This window comes from Malaya genurostris, chromosome 3, assembly GCF_030247185.1.
Source record: "Malaya genurostris strain Urasoe2022 chromosome 3, Malgen_1.1, whole genome shotgun sequence".
In the NCBI taxonomy this organism is placed as follows: domain Eukaryota; kingdom Metazoa; phylum Arthropoda; class Insecta; order Diptera; family Culicidae; genus Malaya; species Malaya genurostris.
This window is the reverse complement of record NC_080572.1, coordinates 123,902,572-123,922,097: the sequence shown is the minus strand read 5'-3', so window position 1 is coordinate 123,922,097 and position 19,526 is coordinate 123,902,572. Positions and strand designations below refer to the sequence as shown.

The window sequence follows — 19,526 nt, the reverse complement described above, 5'->3', positions numbered from 1 at the left end:
ATCGATGACAATCTTCAGCGGCTCATTCGTTTGAAGAATGTTCGTCGAAATGCCTCGTGGTCCTGCTGAGCCGTAATTATGGATCTACAAAAAGAAATTAAACATAACTTTTACATGAAAATTTCGCTAAAGAAGTTAAACAAAAAAAAAAACAAACAATGATGAAATTAAGTCAATCATTAGGAAACTTATTAAAAACATTTCCGATGTTGCCTTGAGACTATTGGTTAATATTTTAAACATGTTTTTCATTAGATTAAGAATGAAATCCCTAAGAAACAGTAAAACGCTAAATTAATTCTTATCCACAAACCCGATAAAAACCCAGAAGAATTATCCAGTTATCTACCAGTTCGTTTAACTTCTTCTATAAATAAACTTTTTGAACATTTTTTAGAGAAAATGATGCTCATATAAAAGAGAATTCTATATTTTTACCAAAACAGTTTGATTTTCGTCTTGAATATTTAATTTATAAGAAAATTTCACCGACTACCCTACTGCTAGTTGCTTGATATTTGCAGAAAGTATCAGTACTGAATAAGAAAAAGGTTTTTTTAAAACTTTTCTCCATTCAGAATACCAATCTTACAATCAGAGAAGCCAGATCTGCAGATTTGTCTGTAAATTTGCCGATTTCGTACATAGTGCGGCAGACATTTTTTCTTGTGCAGACTTTTGCAGACTTTCGGAAATTGAGTTTCTCACAGACTTTCGTCAAAATTTACAGACTTTGAAAATTGTCGCTTTTGTTTTGCTCGCCAAATCAGTTTTGCGTATCATACTTTATAGAGAAATGGTTGCCAGCAAGACATACTTGCTGACTGCAGATTTTTTTCGGATATACCGACTTTTCCAACCCTGTCTGAAGATATTTGGAATTTTTACCTGGCATCTCTGCTTACAATACATGGGAGGTTGGTAAGGAACTCGATTATCTACGTTAAGAAAATTTTTGTTCAAATAAAAATGGAGTTATTTTGTAATTTAGGCTCAAAATTTTAGGATCGAGTTTGTTCAGTGTAGAACTCGATTGGTATTATTTCAGTATTTTAGAATAATTTTGTTCAACAAGTTCAACAATTTTTCGTCGGATTTGTCATTTTCCTACTATAATTGCTTGCAAAAAAAATGGCATAAAAAAGTCTAACCTTTTTCAAAGGACAGTCTAGATTAATTTTGGGAAAACGAAGTAAGCAAAGTGGCTTTTTATGATAGAGTCTATATGCTGCCAATTCCGAATACGAATTGGCGTAAAATTTGTCGATTCGAATCCTACACTGGAAAAATCGTTTTTTGAAATTTAAAGTAAATTTACAAAAAAACACCATTTTCAAATTCAATCAAATTTTTTCCCAAGGTAGATTATTATGTTCTCTTCCAAGTATTTTTTTTTAGCAAAAACATGTTTCTAACTAAAACTTTTTCTTGTCCATTACTGATACTATTTGAAAAAAAAACTGATTAAATATGTTTTGCTCTTTTCAATTTTAATTTTGGAAAAACAAAGTATGCGATGTGACATTTTGGGACAAAGTCTATATGTGTAGAAAGTTTCATTCAAATCTGAGAGAATGATGCCAACTGTGAATACGATAGTGCATAATTCGTCAAATATTATGCTATGTTGTTATGGCGTTTTCGTTTTTAATTTGCACTACACCGGTGCAGTGCTACACTGAGGCATGAATAAACGAACAAAAATGACGAAAACATAAACAGTAACCATTGACTACAATAAACGAATCCATTGCACAGAGCTACACCAAACTTTTGATGAGTGCTACACCAGTGGTATCGGTGCAGAAAAAGTGTAGCACTGGTGTAGTGCAATTGGCAAAAACGAACGGTAGTAGAAAGTAAGATTTTTTTGATATTGCGAAATCACATGGCAACTAGTGTCCATAACTTGATATATCAGTAACAAAGATAGATTCATCATTATTTTAGTCGATATCAGCGCAGTGGTAACAAAAATGCAATGTGTTAGCTTAAATCAGGGGTTCCCAAAGTGGTCGATATAGACCCCTTGGGGTCGATATCCTTTTTGCGGGGGTAAACGAAAACTGACTATGGGGTCGACGAGGTCTAGAAATCGACCCCCTATTGTTTAATATAAGTTGTTATTTAAAATATTTACGCTAACAAAGTTGTGTTTATTTAACCATTCGCAGAAATTGGTAAGTATTCTACATCAATATTAAAACAGTAAGAAATTGAGTTTTCTAATCAATTTTTTTATATCGTTTATTTATACCCGGCTTTAACCAAGTCGTTCGCCGGGGGCCTTCAAGCATTTTGTTGATGGGGGTCTGAGGCCTAAGTTAATTTTAGTAAGGGGGTCCATCACCCAAAATAGTTTGGAAACCCCTGGCTTAAATTATTTTTTTCTATTATGAATTGTGACAGCAATAATGAGGGGTCAAAAGCCCGGTGGAGATGAAATTTGGCAATCTCTCTCTCTCCAGCAGGGATAAAACTTCCTCATCATTTGTATCAACAGATCATAACGATCCAACAGATACATTTAGGCTTAACACTTCAATTAAAACTGACAGTTGAAGGTAAATCTATAACTCTATAACTAGTTGATGAGACCAAGCACAGCAGGTCAGTAATAATGCTCTTGCTTAGAAGGTGAGAAAAAGGAGAAAAGTGGATAGGTAAACAGAATTCAAAGGTTGATGGAAGTGGGTGCAAAACGAGCGTGGACGATCGACGGGGTTGGAATCAGTATGTAGATCTAATTAGTGATCAAACAGATTATGGAAGGCAGAGAAAACGACGGGGTTAGAATAGGCATGTAGATTTAATTAGTGATAAAATTGGATGGTGAAATACAGGAAAAATGAGGAAAGGACGACCGAGTTAATTTAGGCTATCGAATCTAGTTAGTTTCAAATGGAGATGATAGAGAGACGTAGTGGGGGTAGAACGAAAATAAAACATTAACGGTTACAGACAAATCCTAATCTGACAAGTGACTATGAAACAATCGTTTAATCATATTTCGAGATAAATGAAAGTCGAAGATATTTGAACAGTTGTTGAATGTTCGGCACATTCTGGAGAACGGTAAATACAAACATCTACATCTACTTCTATATACAAACATCTCAGCGTTTCTCGATTATATTTATTGTAACGTAAGACTTTCTTTTAGTAGTATTTTGCCAGATTATTTTTTTTTGAGCTGAGATTAGTTTGCGTCCACTACCAGGGTGCTTCAAAAATTGAAGCTCTTTGGTGTGGGGGAGTGTGGTGGGCATAAGAAAAAAAAGAACGGTTCATTATACCCATAATTTGTTGTTACAAAAGGTAATATAAGAAAGGGGTGGGAACGTCGATTCAGTCGATGAATGTCGAGATTAATCAACTGCAGGAGTTCGGGACAATCGATATGTGATTGAAGAAAATCAGCAACGACGATTGTCTTAGAGACATTCCGACGAACAAATAACCGATCAAGGTCAATAAGCTTACAGTGATCAAAGTAACTAGGAAGATTAGTAGGATCTCTCCATGGTAGGTTACGCAGGGCAAATCTAACAAATTTATTATTTTCCTCCGCGTTTCACCTTCCGTTCATCAGTGCTTCAAGTAGTTCAAATTAAACTGCCATATCGCGCCTAGCAGTTCAATTTAAACCGCTAAGCAGACGCGAAGTTTGCACTATTTATGTTACCCTTAAATAATATTGCACAGGTGTAATATTATTTCTGACGTTTCAGGCGTAAACGAGTGACGGCTTATTACTGGTCAGCGCAGCATGTGAACATTTAGGGGTTTTGTTGGTTTGTGCAAAAAGCACGTATTTTTTCTATTTTCTTCGCATTTCGCCTTCGGATCATCAATTTGAACTGCTTTAAGCACTGATGATATAGAAACTGAATTAGAAACAAAATATGTGCTTTTTGCACAAACCAACAACCCATAAATGCTAAAAAAAACTTATGTTGAACAGCTTCGATCCGCTCTATGTCGATTCGATAACAAGGTGACCAGACAACAGCTGAATAGTCAAGCTTGGAGCGGACTAAAGCACAATATAATGCATCAAGACAATGTACATTGACTAAGCACTTAGTAATTCGAGAAACGAAACCTAAAAGCTTGGAGGCCTTAAAAATCATATAATCGATATGAATTTTGAAATTCATATTCAGTACATTCTGCGAAATGTTATAGTCGTAGCTAATTAGCGAGTGTTGGCAAGTAAACGACTTAACGGAACATTTCGAGGCATTTAAAACCATTTTATTGTCAATGCACCAGTTCACGAATAATTCAAGCAGTGACTGTAAAAATATATTTTCGTCGGGCGATTTTACTAGATGATATAGTTTAAAACTATCTGCGAAAGATAGTTTATGGCATCTCAATAAAAAGTTGAGATCATTGAGACAGAGCAAGAATAAAAATGATCCCAAGTGACTACCTTGATGGACTCCAGAGTCTACGGTGTTATAGTGCAGTTAGTTAGTTAGATTTCCACTAACATTTCCCGATCAATTAGATATGATTGAAGCCAGCTGAGTAAAGATCCACTGAATTCGAGTTTTTCTAGTTTAGCAACTGCAATTTGGTGGTTTATTTTGTCGAAGGATGCGGAGAAATCCGTATAGATAGCGTAAACCTGAAGACGTGCTTGTGGAGATCGAATTATAAATGATGTACAGAACAATAATCCCGGGTTGGCGGTTAAATGCGTAGGGCGCTGGTCTTACAAACCAGTAGTCGTATGTTCGAGCCCCGACCTGGAAGGATTCGTAGTGTCAGTAGAATCGTAGCATCAGCCATGCACTGGTTCTGTACACTCTGAATCGGCTGCGAAGTCTGTTGAAACAGAAGGTCAAATTCCACAAAAGGAATGTGTAATACCAAGGCTTTACTTTTTGTCAGACTCTTCTCAGGAACGATAAAGGGATTCAAAATGGAATTTATGTCGTTTGGTTTTGATTGCCTTGCTTTACTACAGCAATATATATATATATATATATATATATATATATATATATATATATATATATATATATATATATATATATATATATATATATATATATATATATATATATATATATATATATATATATATATATATATATATATATAGTTGATTTTCTGAATGCGATTGGTTAAATTTAGTACAACTAATCGATTATTGTTTTAACTAAACCTTCATTTTTGTTTTTCGATTAGCAGAAACGATGGTTGAAACAACTAATTTAAATGGTTGAAAAAAAGTACTGTCAATTAGTGAGTACACCTACCTTTCAATTTCAACAAATATTTTAGTTGAAATAACTGGTATTGTTTGTGAAACAAAACTCTGTTAGTTGAAAAACGAATCGGTTCTAGTTGTTTTAGACATTGCAATTAGTTGAATCAACTCGAACAATGTTATTGATTTGAGATAATAATCAAAATATACTTACTGATATATGTCATGATATATTTGAAAAAAGTTCCGTATGTTGAGATACATGAAACAAAAATCGTTGTTCCAATATAAACAGTATTTCATATTGACATGTAATATCATTAGTTATTAACAGGGCTTGGAAAACCAACGATCACTGTTGAGTTGATCTTAAGATCACTTGTCTCGTACATTGAAAATCACTACTGATTTCAACACAAGTGATCTTAACCAAGCAATAAATCATCATTACGAAATCACAACTGATCTGATCTGATTATCATTCCAAGTTGAGATCAGTTAAGATCTAAATTCTAAAAAAAAAACACTACTGATTCAATCTGAAATGAGTGATGTAGAAAAATGTTTTTAACCAGCAAAAATGCACGGAGGGGTGAGTAAATTAGTGATATTAATAAGTTTGTCTAATATGAGTATTGAAAGATGATGCCTTCAAACGGTTGAACTAAAGTTATGCGCTGATAATTTTAGTCAATTTCTATGAGCTTGGTTGCATCAACCGCTGGGAGTTTCGTATACGCGATAAGGAAAACGATAACCGATACCGAAGCTTGGTTTTGAAAACACGAGTTTTCAGCCGTATTGAAAAAAAAAACTGAATCGCGGTGCTGGTACGATTAAGAAAAATTATAGCCTCTATAGGCTGAAAGAATGTCAATACAGCTAATAACATATATGATGTAATTAATAATAATTGATAATAACAATCACAAAGCATGTTATGCAGCCGATAAATTTAATTTATTATTTGAATATCATACACAGAAAGTAACAGGAGTGCAGGTTTTTTTTTTTTTTTTTTTTTTTTTTTTTTTTTTTTTTAAATAACTATTTATTGGAATATGAGTTAAAATTAAATTATTAAGATTTAAATTGGGTGTTCAGCCACAAGTGGTGACTTTTCAGCCCTGTTATATATATATGATTTGGTTATTACCATGAAGACATCATTTGCTTCCGCAATTCTGAGATTTTTGTGTAGGGAAAATTCTAAACCTACTTGTATTGTGTAATGGGGAAAAGGAACTTATATACTAACTTACTAACTAATACAGAGAGCGAATCGATTCAATTGAAGATTGCATCGATTTTTGTCGGAATTTGCTTATAATATTATGTGACATTACATCTAATGGTTCTATATTTGTGAGTCTGTGTAACTCATTTGTACTAAACCAGGGAGGACGCTTCAGAATCATTTTCAGAATTTTATTCTGAATCCTTTGAAGCGTTTTCTTCCTGGTGGAACAACAGCTTGACCAAATTGGTACCGCATAAAGCATGGCTGGTCTGAAAATTTGTTTATAAATTAACAATTTGTTTTTTAGACAGAGCTTAGAATTTCTGTTTATAAGAGGATATAAACATTTAATATATTTATTACACTTTGCCTGGATTCCTTCAATGTGATTCTTGAAAGTGAGTTTTTTGTCATACGTTAAACCTAAGTATTTAGCTTGATCAGACCATGTCAATTCCAAGCCATTCAATTTGAGAATGTGATTATTGTTTGGTTTAAGAAAAGAAGCTCTTGGCTTGTGAGGAAAGATAATTAATTGCGTTTTTGCTGCATTTGGTTTAATTTTCCATTTTGACAGATAATCACTGAAAATATTTAAACTTCTTTGTAGGCGACTGCAGATCACTCTTAGATTTCTACCTGTGGCTAACAGACTTGTGTCGTCACAGAATAGCGATTTCTGACAACCAACGGGTAGATTTGGAAGATCAGAAGTGAAAATATTATACAAGATTGGAGCTACACTCGAACCCTGCGGAACACCGGCTCGTACGGGTAGCAATTCAGATTTACAATTCTGATAGCTAACCTGAAGAGTACGATCAGTTAAATAATTTTGAATCATTTTGATCAAATAAATAGGAAACTGGAAATCAGACATTTTTGCTAATAAACCTTTGTGCCAAACACTGTCGAATGCTTTTTCTATGTCTAGAAGAGCAACTCCAGTGGATAACCCAGAAGATTTATTTGATTTTATCATGTTCGTTACTCTGACAAGTTGATGAGTAGTTGAATGTTCATGACGAAATCCAAACTGCTCTGGTAAAAAAATTGAATTCTCATTTATATGAGTCATCATTCTTAACAAGATAATTTTTTCAAAAAGTTTACTGATAGAAGAAAGTAAGCTAATTGGGCGATAACTTGATGTTTCTGCTGGGTTTTTATCAGGTTTTAGGATAGGAATTACTTTAGCGTTTTTCCATCTTTTTGGGAAGTAAGCTAATGAAAAACACTTGTTGAAAATTTTAACCAGGAGTCTCAAGGAGTGCAGGTTTTGCTACAGCAATTTAAACGCGTCATTCAAACGCAACGCGTGCAGTGTGTGTTGGAACCCTTCGCTCCTGTTACTTATATAAATTAAATTTATGTCAAAAAACGTTTTATTGATAGTGCATGAACATCATCATCAGCATCAAACAGCTGGAAGTAGAACAGTCTTTTGTCGCTATACGTGGTATGGAATATTTTTTTTACTAGTTTCGCATTGGGTATTGCGAAGTGAATGCTGCCGGATTAACAATATCAATGTGATTACGATCCAAAATTATTATTTTCATGAAACCTTCATCTAGCATTCATCTTTATTGTTCTTAAGCTAGCAATCATCTGTATTGTTCTTAATTTAGCATTCCTTTTATTGTGAACCAAACATTCGGTTGTGCATTCGAACACGGGGTGCATCAAACGAGAACATATGTTAAAACTACATATGTTAAGCCGTGCTGCTGTAACGAAACGGTATTTATTCCAACTCTGGAGATAAAGAGTGTTAGAGAGGTATTTTCCGAAGATACAAAGTTGACAATTTTCCTTGATTTTGAAAGTCTCATTGACACGCGTTGCCCTTAGTTATTAATTCCTGTAGGATTACTGTTATTACTAATTTTCACACCTCTCAGTGGGAGATCAACGATTTCAGACGTAGATCAATCGGCAATCATGTCTGAACTTGACCATATGCGATTCTCTTCCACAAAGATCAATGCTGTTCGAATCATCCAATGATTGGTCTTTCATGAATCGTTTTATCTCAAAATCACTACCGATTTTGTGTGATGAAAGATCAGTACCGATTTCGATCGATGTAATTTGAAGATCACTGATCAACTGATCTTAAAAATTTAAAATGATGATCAACTAAAAACAAAAATCACAAGTGATCTTTTTTGTCAGTGATCTCGATTGGACGATTTTTTAGTCTTGCTTTTCCAGCTCAGGTTATTAATAAATGTATTCTTAACTGTTATCAACTATATGTTAATGTGCGCTTATGTCTAATTCTGCGCGTAGAGCTTCTACGCATTGGAAACTTTGTTTTCATTTTTTGGGCCAAAGCAACTGTTTTTTTATAAATCATAAAAGAAGATGGACATTTTTCTTTCAACATTGAACCAATCGCTTGAAGCATAAAATTTTGGCACATACTAAAAGATTACGAGATAACCATTCATTAACATGGATTTCACCAAAAAGAATAAGTATAGACGATCGCATATACATTTGATTGGGGACATTTCAATATTAGCAATCTTCTTATTTTCAATATCTCTATAGGAGTACAAATGTGTGTGAATTGTTTCATTTTTGTAACACAAAATCAGTAAACGTTTTCTAATTTGTCACCAAATCTTCTTCATCTTAAACAAAGTTAACTTTATCACGACACCGTTGTTCCATAAACACTTGTTATTGAATTATAAATTTCTTCAAATCGAATGAACACAATTTTCCCGAACGCTCCAAACCGTCGATGTTGTTGTCATTGACATTTTGAAGCGACGCGAACAGATTTCAACTAAAAAATTGTTGTTTTTCCATTGCGATAATTGTTTTGCTTTCAGCTGTTTCCGGCATTTGGCAGAATTCAACACAGCACATTATTCAACTACTTGAATATATGCAAATCAAAAACCATATTGGTTGAATCAAAAAGGAATTAGTTGAATCAACTATCGCAAAAATCAAAAACTGCGATATCGCAATTTTATGATCGGATATATATATATATATATATATATATATATATATATATATATATATATATATATATATATATATATATATATATATATATATATATATATATATATATATATATATATATATATATATATATATATATATATATATATATATATATATATATATATATATATATATATATATATATATATATATATATATATATATATATATATATATATATATATATATATATATTTGAATTTGTATCAAAATATGTTTGGATGCATTGAATATGTGTCACATCTACAGTAAAAATGAGTCATTATTATTGACGCTCGAATATGTCGGTCTCAGTAGATGTAGATTGACATGATTTTTTCCAGGCGTTTATGCGCCCACTTTTTACACTTCATTCTTCAGATGACAAAATGGACCGTTGCTCTACATACAGAAGACCAGTAGAAAAAGTAGCAAACATCAATCAACTTTAAAATCTGATTTTCTGTCTACTTTGATGTCAAAGCCAGTCAAATTCAAATGCTAGATTTCCCACTGTTCGGAAACACTGACAGCGCTTCTAATGAGAAGTGGATGTATTTTTTTCCTACCAGTAGTCCATATACAAAAACTATTTCTTAGAATGAAATCTGCTGTCTCTGTTCGATAGATTGACTTCAAGGGTAAGAAGAAAATAGATGTATTTGTTTCGAGTTTTCGCGTCGCTATAACAGCAGTATTGCAGTAGTCGAACTATTTTTCATCGATATTGCTTCGTAGAGCCGAAGCAAAGATATTGTATCCGATTTTATCATAATTCATTGATTGAAAGTCGAGTAATTGACAATTACATTACATCATTAAATCATGATGAGTCTACAAATGAGATGACAATTGTTAAAATTCTACGAAATAATGCAAAATAATTTGTATTTTTTTTTCATAAATATGTTGATTTCTTAAGGCAGTTTACATAAGTTTTTTTTCGCCGTAGCATAGTTTTTACATAAAATTAGTATCCTAATTTAATTCTAACATAGTCAAAACGATTTGAATTTATTAAAACATATTCCTCTTATTACTTAAATATCATCTTAGGTAACTCGCCATCAATTTGTATTTTATTTAGCACTTCCAAATCGACAAAATACAACGAAATTTCATATTATCGCATTATTTTTCCAAATAATCGCGAAAGATCACAAAACCGCTTATTTTTCAGAGTTATTTTTGATAACACTCGGAAAATTCTCCAAATTTTCTAACCTTTTTCACCCTGCAGATAGATTTTTCAAAGATCTGTATGTTTTTGGTTCCCACAAATTTTTCAAATTTCCCATCGAAAATTTCCTAAAACCATACGCGCGCATGGAACTTGGACGATGGCCCTAACCCTTTCACGACCATAAGATGTGCAGGACGAAATATGTCAGTACAAGACAATATTTTAGCCAATGGGGAGGTGTAAATTAAGAGAATATCACCAGAAAAACATAGCAGGGTGCATAAATTTCTTATAATTTCATGGGAAATATTTTTCCCTATGATTCTTAGAAATAAATAAAAGAAGAGTTGGGTTTATTATATCGTAATTTAATTTATTGCTTTATTTGCTTTTATTATCAGAATATTAAAATAAATAGTTAGTTCTGGCATTCTACGAAACGATTTCATGTTCTTGTGGACGTGGCACATAACACATTTATTATGTGTTCTATTTTCAATACGTCATTTTGCACAAACTTTTTTAGTGCAATGAAGATTGATAGTTCTTTTTACTTATTCGTTCAGAAACACATTTGTCGCCTTGGAAATAAGTTTTCTTTAACATTCAGTAAAAAAAACATCGATCTAATAGTAATTGAAGAACCTATAACGATTTTTATATAAGGGAAACATATTTCCCTTGAGCGTTAAGGGATAGGGATACGCGCGCATGGTACTTGGACGACGGCCCTAAAGCAGTACAAATTAAACTGACTTCTAGATCTGGTGTTTCGATGTAAACCGCTAAGCAGTTCAATTTAAACCGGGATGAAAAGCTTATTTAGTTGGTGTAGAATCTGACATAAAAAAGCTATCTAATGATTTTTTTTTTGCATTGCAGAAGACGACAACTGTCAACCTTGCATAGCAGAAAGATCCTATGAAAATATAGTGTTAGTGATAAAACTTTTGTTAATAATAGTTTTGAATGTCTAAAGAAGTAAAAAGGGAGTTTGAAAATGGAGGGACGTTTTATGCTACTTTACCATATTCACAAAAATTAAAAACCTATTGAATGAGTGGAAAGGGTAGGTTATTTGTTCTTGAGAATAGCACAATATTTATTCAAATCATCAGCTCAATTGTAATGTATGAACCAAATCACCTACATTTGTTGAAACATCTCGAAACAACATTATTATCTGAAGTCGACTCAAACTAGAACTGTACGATGAGAAATTATTCGTTTCCATAATGAGCTTTAATTCAATCTCGTTCTTGCGTAGGTAAAGAAGGGCATCAGTTCCATTCGTGTTAATCTAACGGACGCAATTTGGAAGATGACTAATGATAAACCAGTGTTACATCAGCACAATTGGACCGAAGCAGCAGTCCTCCATCTTCAGGTAGGTGTAGCTCTCGCTGGTATTCTCCGAAAATTGGCTTTGCTATCAATTAACATCTGTCCGGTAGTAGCTTTGTGCCATTCGGATATTAATTATCATTCATCCGATCTAGCGAGATGATTCAATTAATGCGTAATTTGGTGATTTGTTGCAGTCATTCGAGAAAGAAATTCTCACCGCAATGAAAAAGGATGGCTGGGATGGCATCGAGGATGTGGATCAGATTCAGTGGACGTTTTTTGGAGCACTATTCTACTCTATAATTATAATAACTACCATCGGTAAGTAAAGTTCAACAGATTATTTATTCAACTCAGAGATATCACAAAACAACAGAGCACATGGATGTTAGATAGATTTCTTTTCGATTTTTTTGGTTGATTGTTTCGCTTGATCAAACTGAGGACCAAATGGGCCCCCTCCGAAACCCCCAGGTCGATACTGCCCTGACCCAAATTGTCCTGGATTGAACTGTCCCGGGCCGAACTGGCCAACTCCAAATGGACCTGATCCGAACTGTCCGGGTCCATAACCTCCTTGGCCAGCATAATAGCCACCGCCTGGATAACCACCAATTCCTGCTTGAGGGTAAAATCCTCCAGGACGACCGAAACCACCCTGATTACTAAATCCGTTGTGGCCTCCATATCCTCCACCAAAGTTGTTTCCGTATGGTCCATAGCCTCCACCGGGGTAACCTCCTGGATACCCTTTGTTTGGCCGACCAATAATACCTGTTGGCCCTTCAGGACCAACTAGAATTCCATTAGCACCGCCATATCCTGCACCACCATAGTACCCACCAAATCCTTGCTGCGGGTAACCGATACCTCCTCCACCGCCAAAGTATGGATTTCCACCCCCATATCCTGGATTTATTCCATACGGATTGATCGGATACTGCCCGTTATTTAGGCCACCAAATCGTTGGTTTAATCTGCGTAAATAATAAAAAGAATGTACGTATAAATAACAATAAACAAAAAAATACTGTTTGGTAATTACCCGAAATCGCTTGGCTTGTTACTGTTCTCTTCACCCGAGAACTCATCGCTGAGTGGTCGACCCGAGTATGGTTTTTTGGTGGCAGATTCTTTTACTTCATACCGCCCCTGTCTGAAATTTGAAACCTTTAGCATACAACATTTCCGGGCCACATACAAGTAACATAAAATAGATGGAGAAACGTGGTAATTTGTGCTCCATAAATGCAGATCATACCTGTAGTCTTTGATGTCATCATTGAAACGTTTCGGCTCTTGAAACTCAATAACATCACTTCGTACGTTAAGCTTGTCGTTATTCCCGTTGCCTAGGTTGTTATTGCCAACGACAGCATCATTCTTCGACCAGGACCATTTTTCCTCAGCATTGATTGATACAAGCATCACAACGAATAAGTAGCCTGCTGTTGACGTGGTTTGTTTTATCGGTAGTCATCGTTGGCCACATATATGTATGAATCGAAAATCAAAATGAAAAATAAAACCAACGTTATTTGAAGCGAAATCTGATGGTGGAAAACAAATAACAAAACAGGTTGGAAATAACATAAAGAGCGACTTTATCATTGCAAAACAGCCAATCAGCAGACTATGCTGGGTAGCGACCGTAGAGTAGTCAACAGCATAGCGTATAAAATGCAGATGTCATTGGTGTAAGAATATGCTCATCCCTCTAGGAAAACTCACGTAGCCAAGGAGACTGGTTTTCTCGCTTGGCTTCGCAATATTGTTGAGGGAATCGGAGACTGAAAGCTATACTCTAATCATAAAGGAAACCACAGAAGGCAAAATAGACGAGCATCCGATACATTGCATTATCATCAGAAATGAGACGACAGGGTTTTGAAATAAATTGAAACGTTCGATGCATGAGAAAATCAACAAGCTGTGCGACGAAACTTTAGAATGATTTAGGGTGATAATTTAATGAGGAGTCTAGGGAATTGAGTATATGTAGAAATGATCTCTGAAAATATTGAATCTCAAAAGTAACCTACGTTTTCCTTGTGTGGCAGTTTATGATACCATTATTATTACTATTTTACCAACATTTCACCTCAAAGACGTTGATTTGATAGTACATTCTAGTAATTATTTATAATTTACATTACCAGATAAACTTTGTTGGTGTTTACATTACCAGATAACCTTACTTGAGTTAGCTCTAAATGTTGGACACAAATATGCAAAAGAAACGGTCGGCTTAGAAACACAAACAAATGATGCGGAAACAATACTGAAACAAAAACACATATTCGTACAGGCGGTTTTTTATACTAGGTATTCAACTTTGCTTCCATCATTTTCTAATAGGTGGCTCTAGAGGTAAGAGGTGTAAATCAAACAACTAATAAACTGGTCAACGTCACCACATAATAATATTTGTAAATATCTGTTTCCATCATAAATTTATTCACTTCAGAAAATGCCGGTTTTTGAGTTGAGTTCCTTTCATCTGAGTAAAGTTTTGCTTTTCTTTATCGAGCCTTTTTTAATTTCACAGTGCTACAAAAAAAACTATTTTCTATAGACCCGTGAAATGCTACATTTATTTGAGAAAAACGCGTCTTTCGATTTTACGCGTTTACGATTTTACCTGATAAACTAAAGGTTGCTTCAGGTAGAATTGGAACAAAGACAATTGCCTGTATTTCAGTTATTTATTATTGAATTTAAGATCTTTTTTTTATACAAATGTAGCGTTTTTTTCATACTTTATAAAAAAATACGGATAAAATTATTGGTCACGGTTTCGAATGAATTCTCGAATTTTTCCTGTAATACGGCTCATTAGGCGGCGCACACCTTCTTCGTCCATCGTTTTAGCTATCTTATTCCACCAGGTCGTCATCTGATTGATGTCTTTGACAACCTTTCTCTTTGCCTTGAGTCTCTTCTCCATGATTGCCCAGTATTTCTCAATAGGGCGGAACTGGGGGCAGTTGGGTGGGTTAAGGTTTTTCGGAACAAACTGGACCCCTTTCTCTGCATACCATTCTTGAACGACATTGCTGTAATGACAGCTTGCCAAATCTGGCCAAAACATTACGGGATGGTCGTGGGATCGGATGAACGGCAAAATTCGTTTTTCGAGACACTCTTTTTGGTATAGTTCCGATGTCATTGTCTTATTTGTAACAAAAACTTTCGTTTTTTTGCACAGCTGCAAATGCCCTGCCAAATCATAAATTTTCTTGCAAATTTGTGGGCAGAAACAAATTTAAATTTGGCTGAAACATCCCCCCGAGCCGTTGCCAAGTAAAATTTTTGACCTGGGATTTGCCCGAAGTCAGCCTTGACATAGGTTTCATCGTCCAAACTTGGTCAGCACCTGGTCATATAGTTTCCGAGCACGAATTTTGACCACACTATTCTGTTTTATGGTTCGATTTGGCTGTTTGTTAGCTCGATATGAATTGATTCCTTCCCGGGGTCGAGTTCTCCTCACGATACTTTGGGCAGCACCGAATTTTCTGGCCAAATCACGGTCCGACAGATTAGGATTCCTCTTAATCGTCTTCAAAATCTTACCACGCAGTTTCCGGTCGACAATTCCACTACGACGATTAGCTTGAGGCTTCCGAATCGTCGTCAATGTTTCCTTATACCGTTTGATAACGCACCATACGGTATTTTTGGGCAATTTCAGCTGTTTAGCTAGCCTAGATGCAGACCACAATGGATTTTCCAAATAACTGTGCACATTTTTTCCCTTCTTTCGGATTCCATGTTGATTGTTTACAAAGTATAGTCGATTTGCGGAATGTCAAAAATCATACGTGAAGCTGACAAAATTCTCGACACGTGGGCGCCAAGAACTTCCAAATCCGTCCACTAGAAGCGCCACAATACGAGCAAAAATTTGTTTTTTTTTTGTTAAAATGAAAAATCAATTTCGAATAGAAAAAAAAATATTCAAAGTATTGACCATTGTCTTTTGCGCATCTTGGCCAACTTTCTGGCAAATTATGTATACCACGCCAATAGAAATATCCGTCTTTTGAAGCAAACCAATCAGACAATTCATTTTTGACTTCTTCGTAGGAATTGAAATGTTGCTCAGCCAATGTGTGGCCATCGATGAAAACAAATGGAAGTCGTCTTCTGGCGCATTCAGGTCATTTTTCGATAAATCCATGGTTCATAGTATTATATGTTGCCTGTAGCAATTAGTATTATCAGTTTTACCAGGTTTTAGAAGCTCATGATACACCCCACCTTTATGATCCCACCAAACACAGAGCATTATATTTTTAAAGATTTGATAGTTTTTTATTATTTTTCTGTTTAGGATTATTAAAATAAATCCATTTTCCACGGCCAGTAACAGTTCGTGTCTTTGAAGAAAAAAATTCTCAAGAGTTTTTTCCGGTTTTCCAGCTGTCTTTCACACAATCCATGTGGCACCCATTTTCTTAACTTTTGTTTTTTTCACCATAGCTTTCAAACGATCAAAAGTTGTTTATGGTGCAACATTTAGCATTGCTGCCATTTGCTTTTGACTAGAAGTATCATCTTAATGCAATATTGTTTGCAATGCGGCTGTTCGGATTTTCGGACAAAACAATTCTTATAGCAGCCCTATTTTCATTAGCGGCAGCTTAAAGATGTAAAAATGGTTTATTTGAAATATACTCTTCATTTCATGCCAATATGCTTACATATTTTGTTTCTCCTGTCTTCTCACGTGTTTCCTGAGGAAAGCAGCGAGTCGTTATCGCATTTATCTGTGACAAAGTACTATTCCAACTAAGATTTTATATGCAAATAAGAATCAGAATAATACATTTAATACATTTCAATAGTTTAAACTAACCTTAAATGATTTCGATGAATAGTAGCACAAATCCTGTGCCACGTGGACAAAGTGTGCTCCGAAAGCTCTTCTGTATCCAAAAATTACTGTATGAATGAATTGCAATAAATCTAACTATTTCTTTTGACTGACAGTTCTCTCCGCCTCTATCGACTGACAGTTCTCTCCGGACTTAGCCGAGGGAATCTCCGCAGCTAACGTCTACCCAGTGTTATTTGTCGCGGGCGTCGTTTTCGCAACACGGCGTCTTCAAACTTTTTTGGAGGTATCCACGTTCTTAATTCCTCAATTCGATGTAAGTTTAATTTTGGAAATGTTGGCAACTTACTTACTTCATTTGAATGGTGCTCATTCCATATCCAGAACATAACCGAGCGAATTGTAGATTCCCATGGTACTCGATCTTAGGCCGCCGTTCTTCGTTTGCTCTGCACTTTCGCTGCACATGTGGCCTCCTCGTTTGCACATAACAAACGAGCACAAAGTCTACATAGCAATCGACGATCTCTTCCAGGTTCTCTGCTAAGCTTCAACTGAAATTCGATGGGATTCAGCAGCACTATTTCAAAAAAGCATTGAACCAACTCTTCTCACAAATGCTCTTTATTCGACATGCTCAAAAGTATATGACACTACACACTTAAGGAGTGTATCGAAAAGTAGTTAGCAACATTAATTATTGAATAAAAAAAGCGAAAAAATACATATTTTGAAATCAGTTTTCGATATATTGTAGAAAAATTACATTTTTATGCATTTCACTGATTATATTGAAGAAAATCATAGTTTCTGCAAAACGCTCGCACTATGGACTTGACATTCTTCATTAAATTCTGCACAGTTACTTTTGTAACTTTCCTGGTGACAGCTGTTCAGTTTTTTTTGAACTCCTGCATGTTTTGGGACACTGTACCTTCCTTCCGAAAGTGCCGCTTGACAATTGCCCAATATCAATTGGCCGAAGATCCGGGCAGTTCGGTGGGTTGATGTCCTTTTCGACGAATTGTACATTATTTTTTGACAACCACTGTAGAACGGAGTTGGCGTAGTGGGCAGAAGCCAAATCCGGCCAGAAGAGAGGAGGAGCGTTATACTTTCTGTATAGTGGCAGCATTCTCTTCTTCAAACAATCTTCCTCGTACACTTTGGCGTTAATTGTGCCCTTCGTGAAGAAAATCGACGACCGCAAACCACAGATACAAATTGCTTGCCAGACCAACACCTTCTGCCCAAACTTTTCCATCGCCACCGTGGTGTCGATGGAAAAGGCGTAGGTTTCATCGTCGATCAGGATGCATCCGTCTTTATTCTGTAAAATCCAGTTATACAGTTTTCGCGCTCTTGTTTTGGCCTGAATTTGCTGTATCAGAGACTTTTTCGGCACCTTCTGTTTCTTGTACGTTTTCAGGGAGTTCAGAATGTTGATCCGTTGAATCATCTCGATGCTGGTGTTGAACTCCTTGGCCAAATCCCGCGTCGACACCAATGGGCTTTTCCTGATGTACTCAACCACTTTTAAGTCCAGGCCGGGCTGGCTGGGACCCGTTTTTCCTAACGGATCGGGGCAAATCCTTCATGGAAAGGGTCTTACCGAACTTCTCGGTAATATTTTTGACACTGGTGTGGTGCTCTTTCACCCGTTTTGCAATTTCGTTGTACGTGACACCACTTTCTGAGCACCAAGTGTAAAGAAATTTCTTTCGCCGTAAACCGTACCGAAATCAATCGATTGCGCAGCTTTATTTGACATGTAAACAAACATGTCACCGCAAAACACGCTGCAAAAAATTAAGCCATTTCAGAGCAATAACTGTTTGAATGTTGCTAACTACTTATCGATACACTCCTTAGAAAAAATATTTTACGTTTTTATAGATGCACATAAAAATAGCGTCGTAATTCAATCTTACAATTCCAAGCATGTGAAGATAAGCCATATCTTGAACTTCACAGCTAATTTAGTTCACATCGATAAAGAAACAAATATTATTTCTACATGTTAATAGATGTAAAATGGTGTCATCACCGAAGAAATTACGGTATGCTAGTGATTACGTCAAGCGTAAACTCCTTTTTTAAGAGTGTAGCAATGGGCTTTTGAAATTAATTGGCCTTTATTGTTGGACACATTACAACGCTTCTGCATCGGAGGAATGTCATATAAATGGTATAATCAATATTAATGCGGTATATGTCAAAACACTGTTTTTAAAGATTTAGTATCTAGTTTCCTCGATAATTCACTTAGAGTGTTACAGGGAAGTTTGTTAGGTCCTCTACTATTCATTATGTATATTAAAGACATAAAGTGAGTGTTATATTTTTGTGATATAAACTTGTTCGTGGACGATACTGTTCTGTTCATTACAGCTAAGGATGTCAATGAAGCTGTTGCACATTTAAATGAGGATCTACGTTCTTTGGTTCAATGAGTAAAGTTTGAGCAACTGAAACTGAATGTTTCGAAAACAAAATATATGGTTATTTCTTCATTTAAAACCGAATGTGACATCAATGTTGAAATTGTTGGTGAAACTATTGATCGCGTTAGAGAAATGAATTCTCTTGAAGTCATAATTGATAAAAAGTTTATATTGAATCACACATTAATAACATTACCAAGAAAATTGCCAGAAGTACGATGTATTGTGTCGATGCCTTA

The 19,526-nt window shown here is 35.2% G+C and overlaps 2 protein-coding genes across 4 annotated transcripts in view; one reads left to right on the top strand and one right to left on the bottom strand.

Annotated features, from left to right (window-relative positions):
* LOC131434885 (uncharacterized) overlaps positions 1 to 19,526 on the top strand; it is a 372,492-nt gene that overhangs the window by 90,925 nt on the left and 262,041 nt on the right. For both annotated transcript variants that reach the window (XM_058602124.1, XM_058602123.1), the window contains exons 3-4: positions 11,924 to 12,043; positions 12,198 to 12,324. In XM_058602124.1, the coding sequence (XP_058458107.1) occupies positions 11,924 to 12,043; positions 12,198 to 12,324 (247 nt within the window). The remainder of the gene's footprint in view (positions 1 to 11,923; positions 12,044 to 12,197; positions 12,325 to 19,526) is intronic.
* The window catches only part of LOC131434887 (spidroin-2-like), a 126,053-nt gene continuing 118,856 nt past the window's right edge, over positions 12,330 to 19,526 (bottom strand). Inside the window, exons 3-5 of one of the 2 annotated variants that reach the window (XM_058602127.1) lie at positions 13,265 to 13,451; positions 13,049 to 13,159; positions 12,330 to 12,980 (exon numbers count right to left, since the gene is read on the bottom strand). In XM_058602127.1, coding sequence (XP_058458110.1) covers positions 12,392 to 12,980; positions 13,049 to 13,159; positions 13,265 to 13,451 — 887 coding nt within the window. In that variant the 3' untranslated portion in view covers positions 12,330 to 12,391. The remainder of the gene's footprint in view (positions 12,981 to 13,048; positions 13,160 to 13,264; positions 13,452 to 19,526) is intronic. The other variant, XM_058602128.1, reaches the window with a different exon arrangement.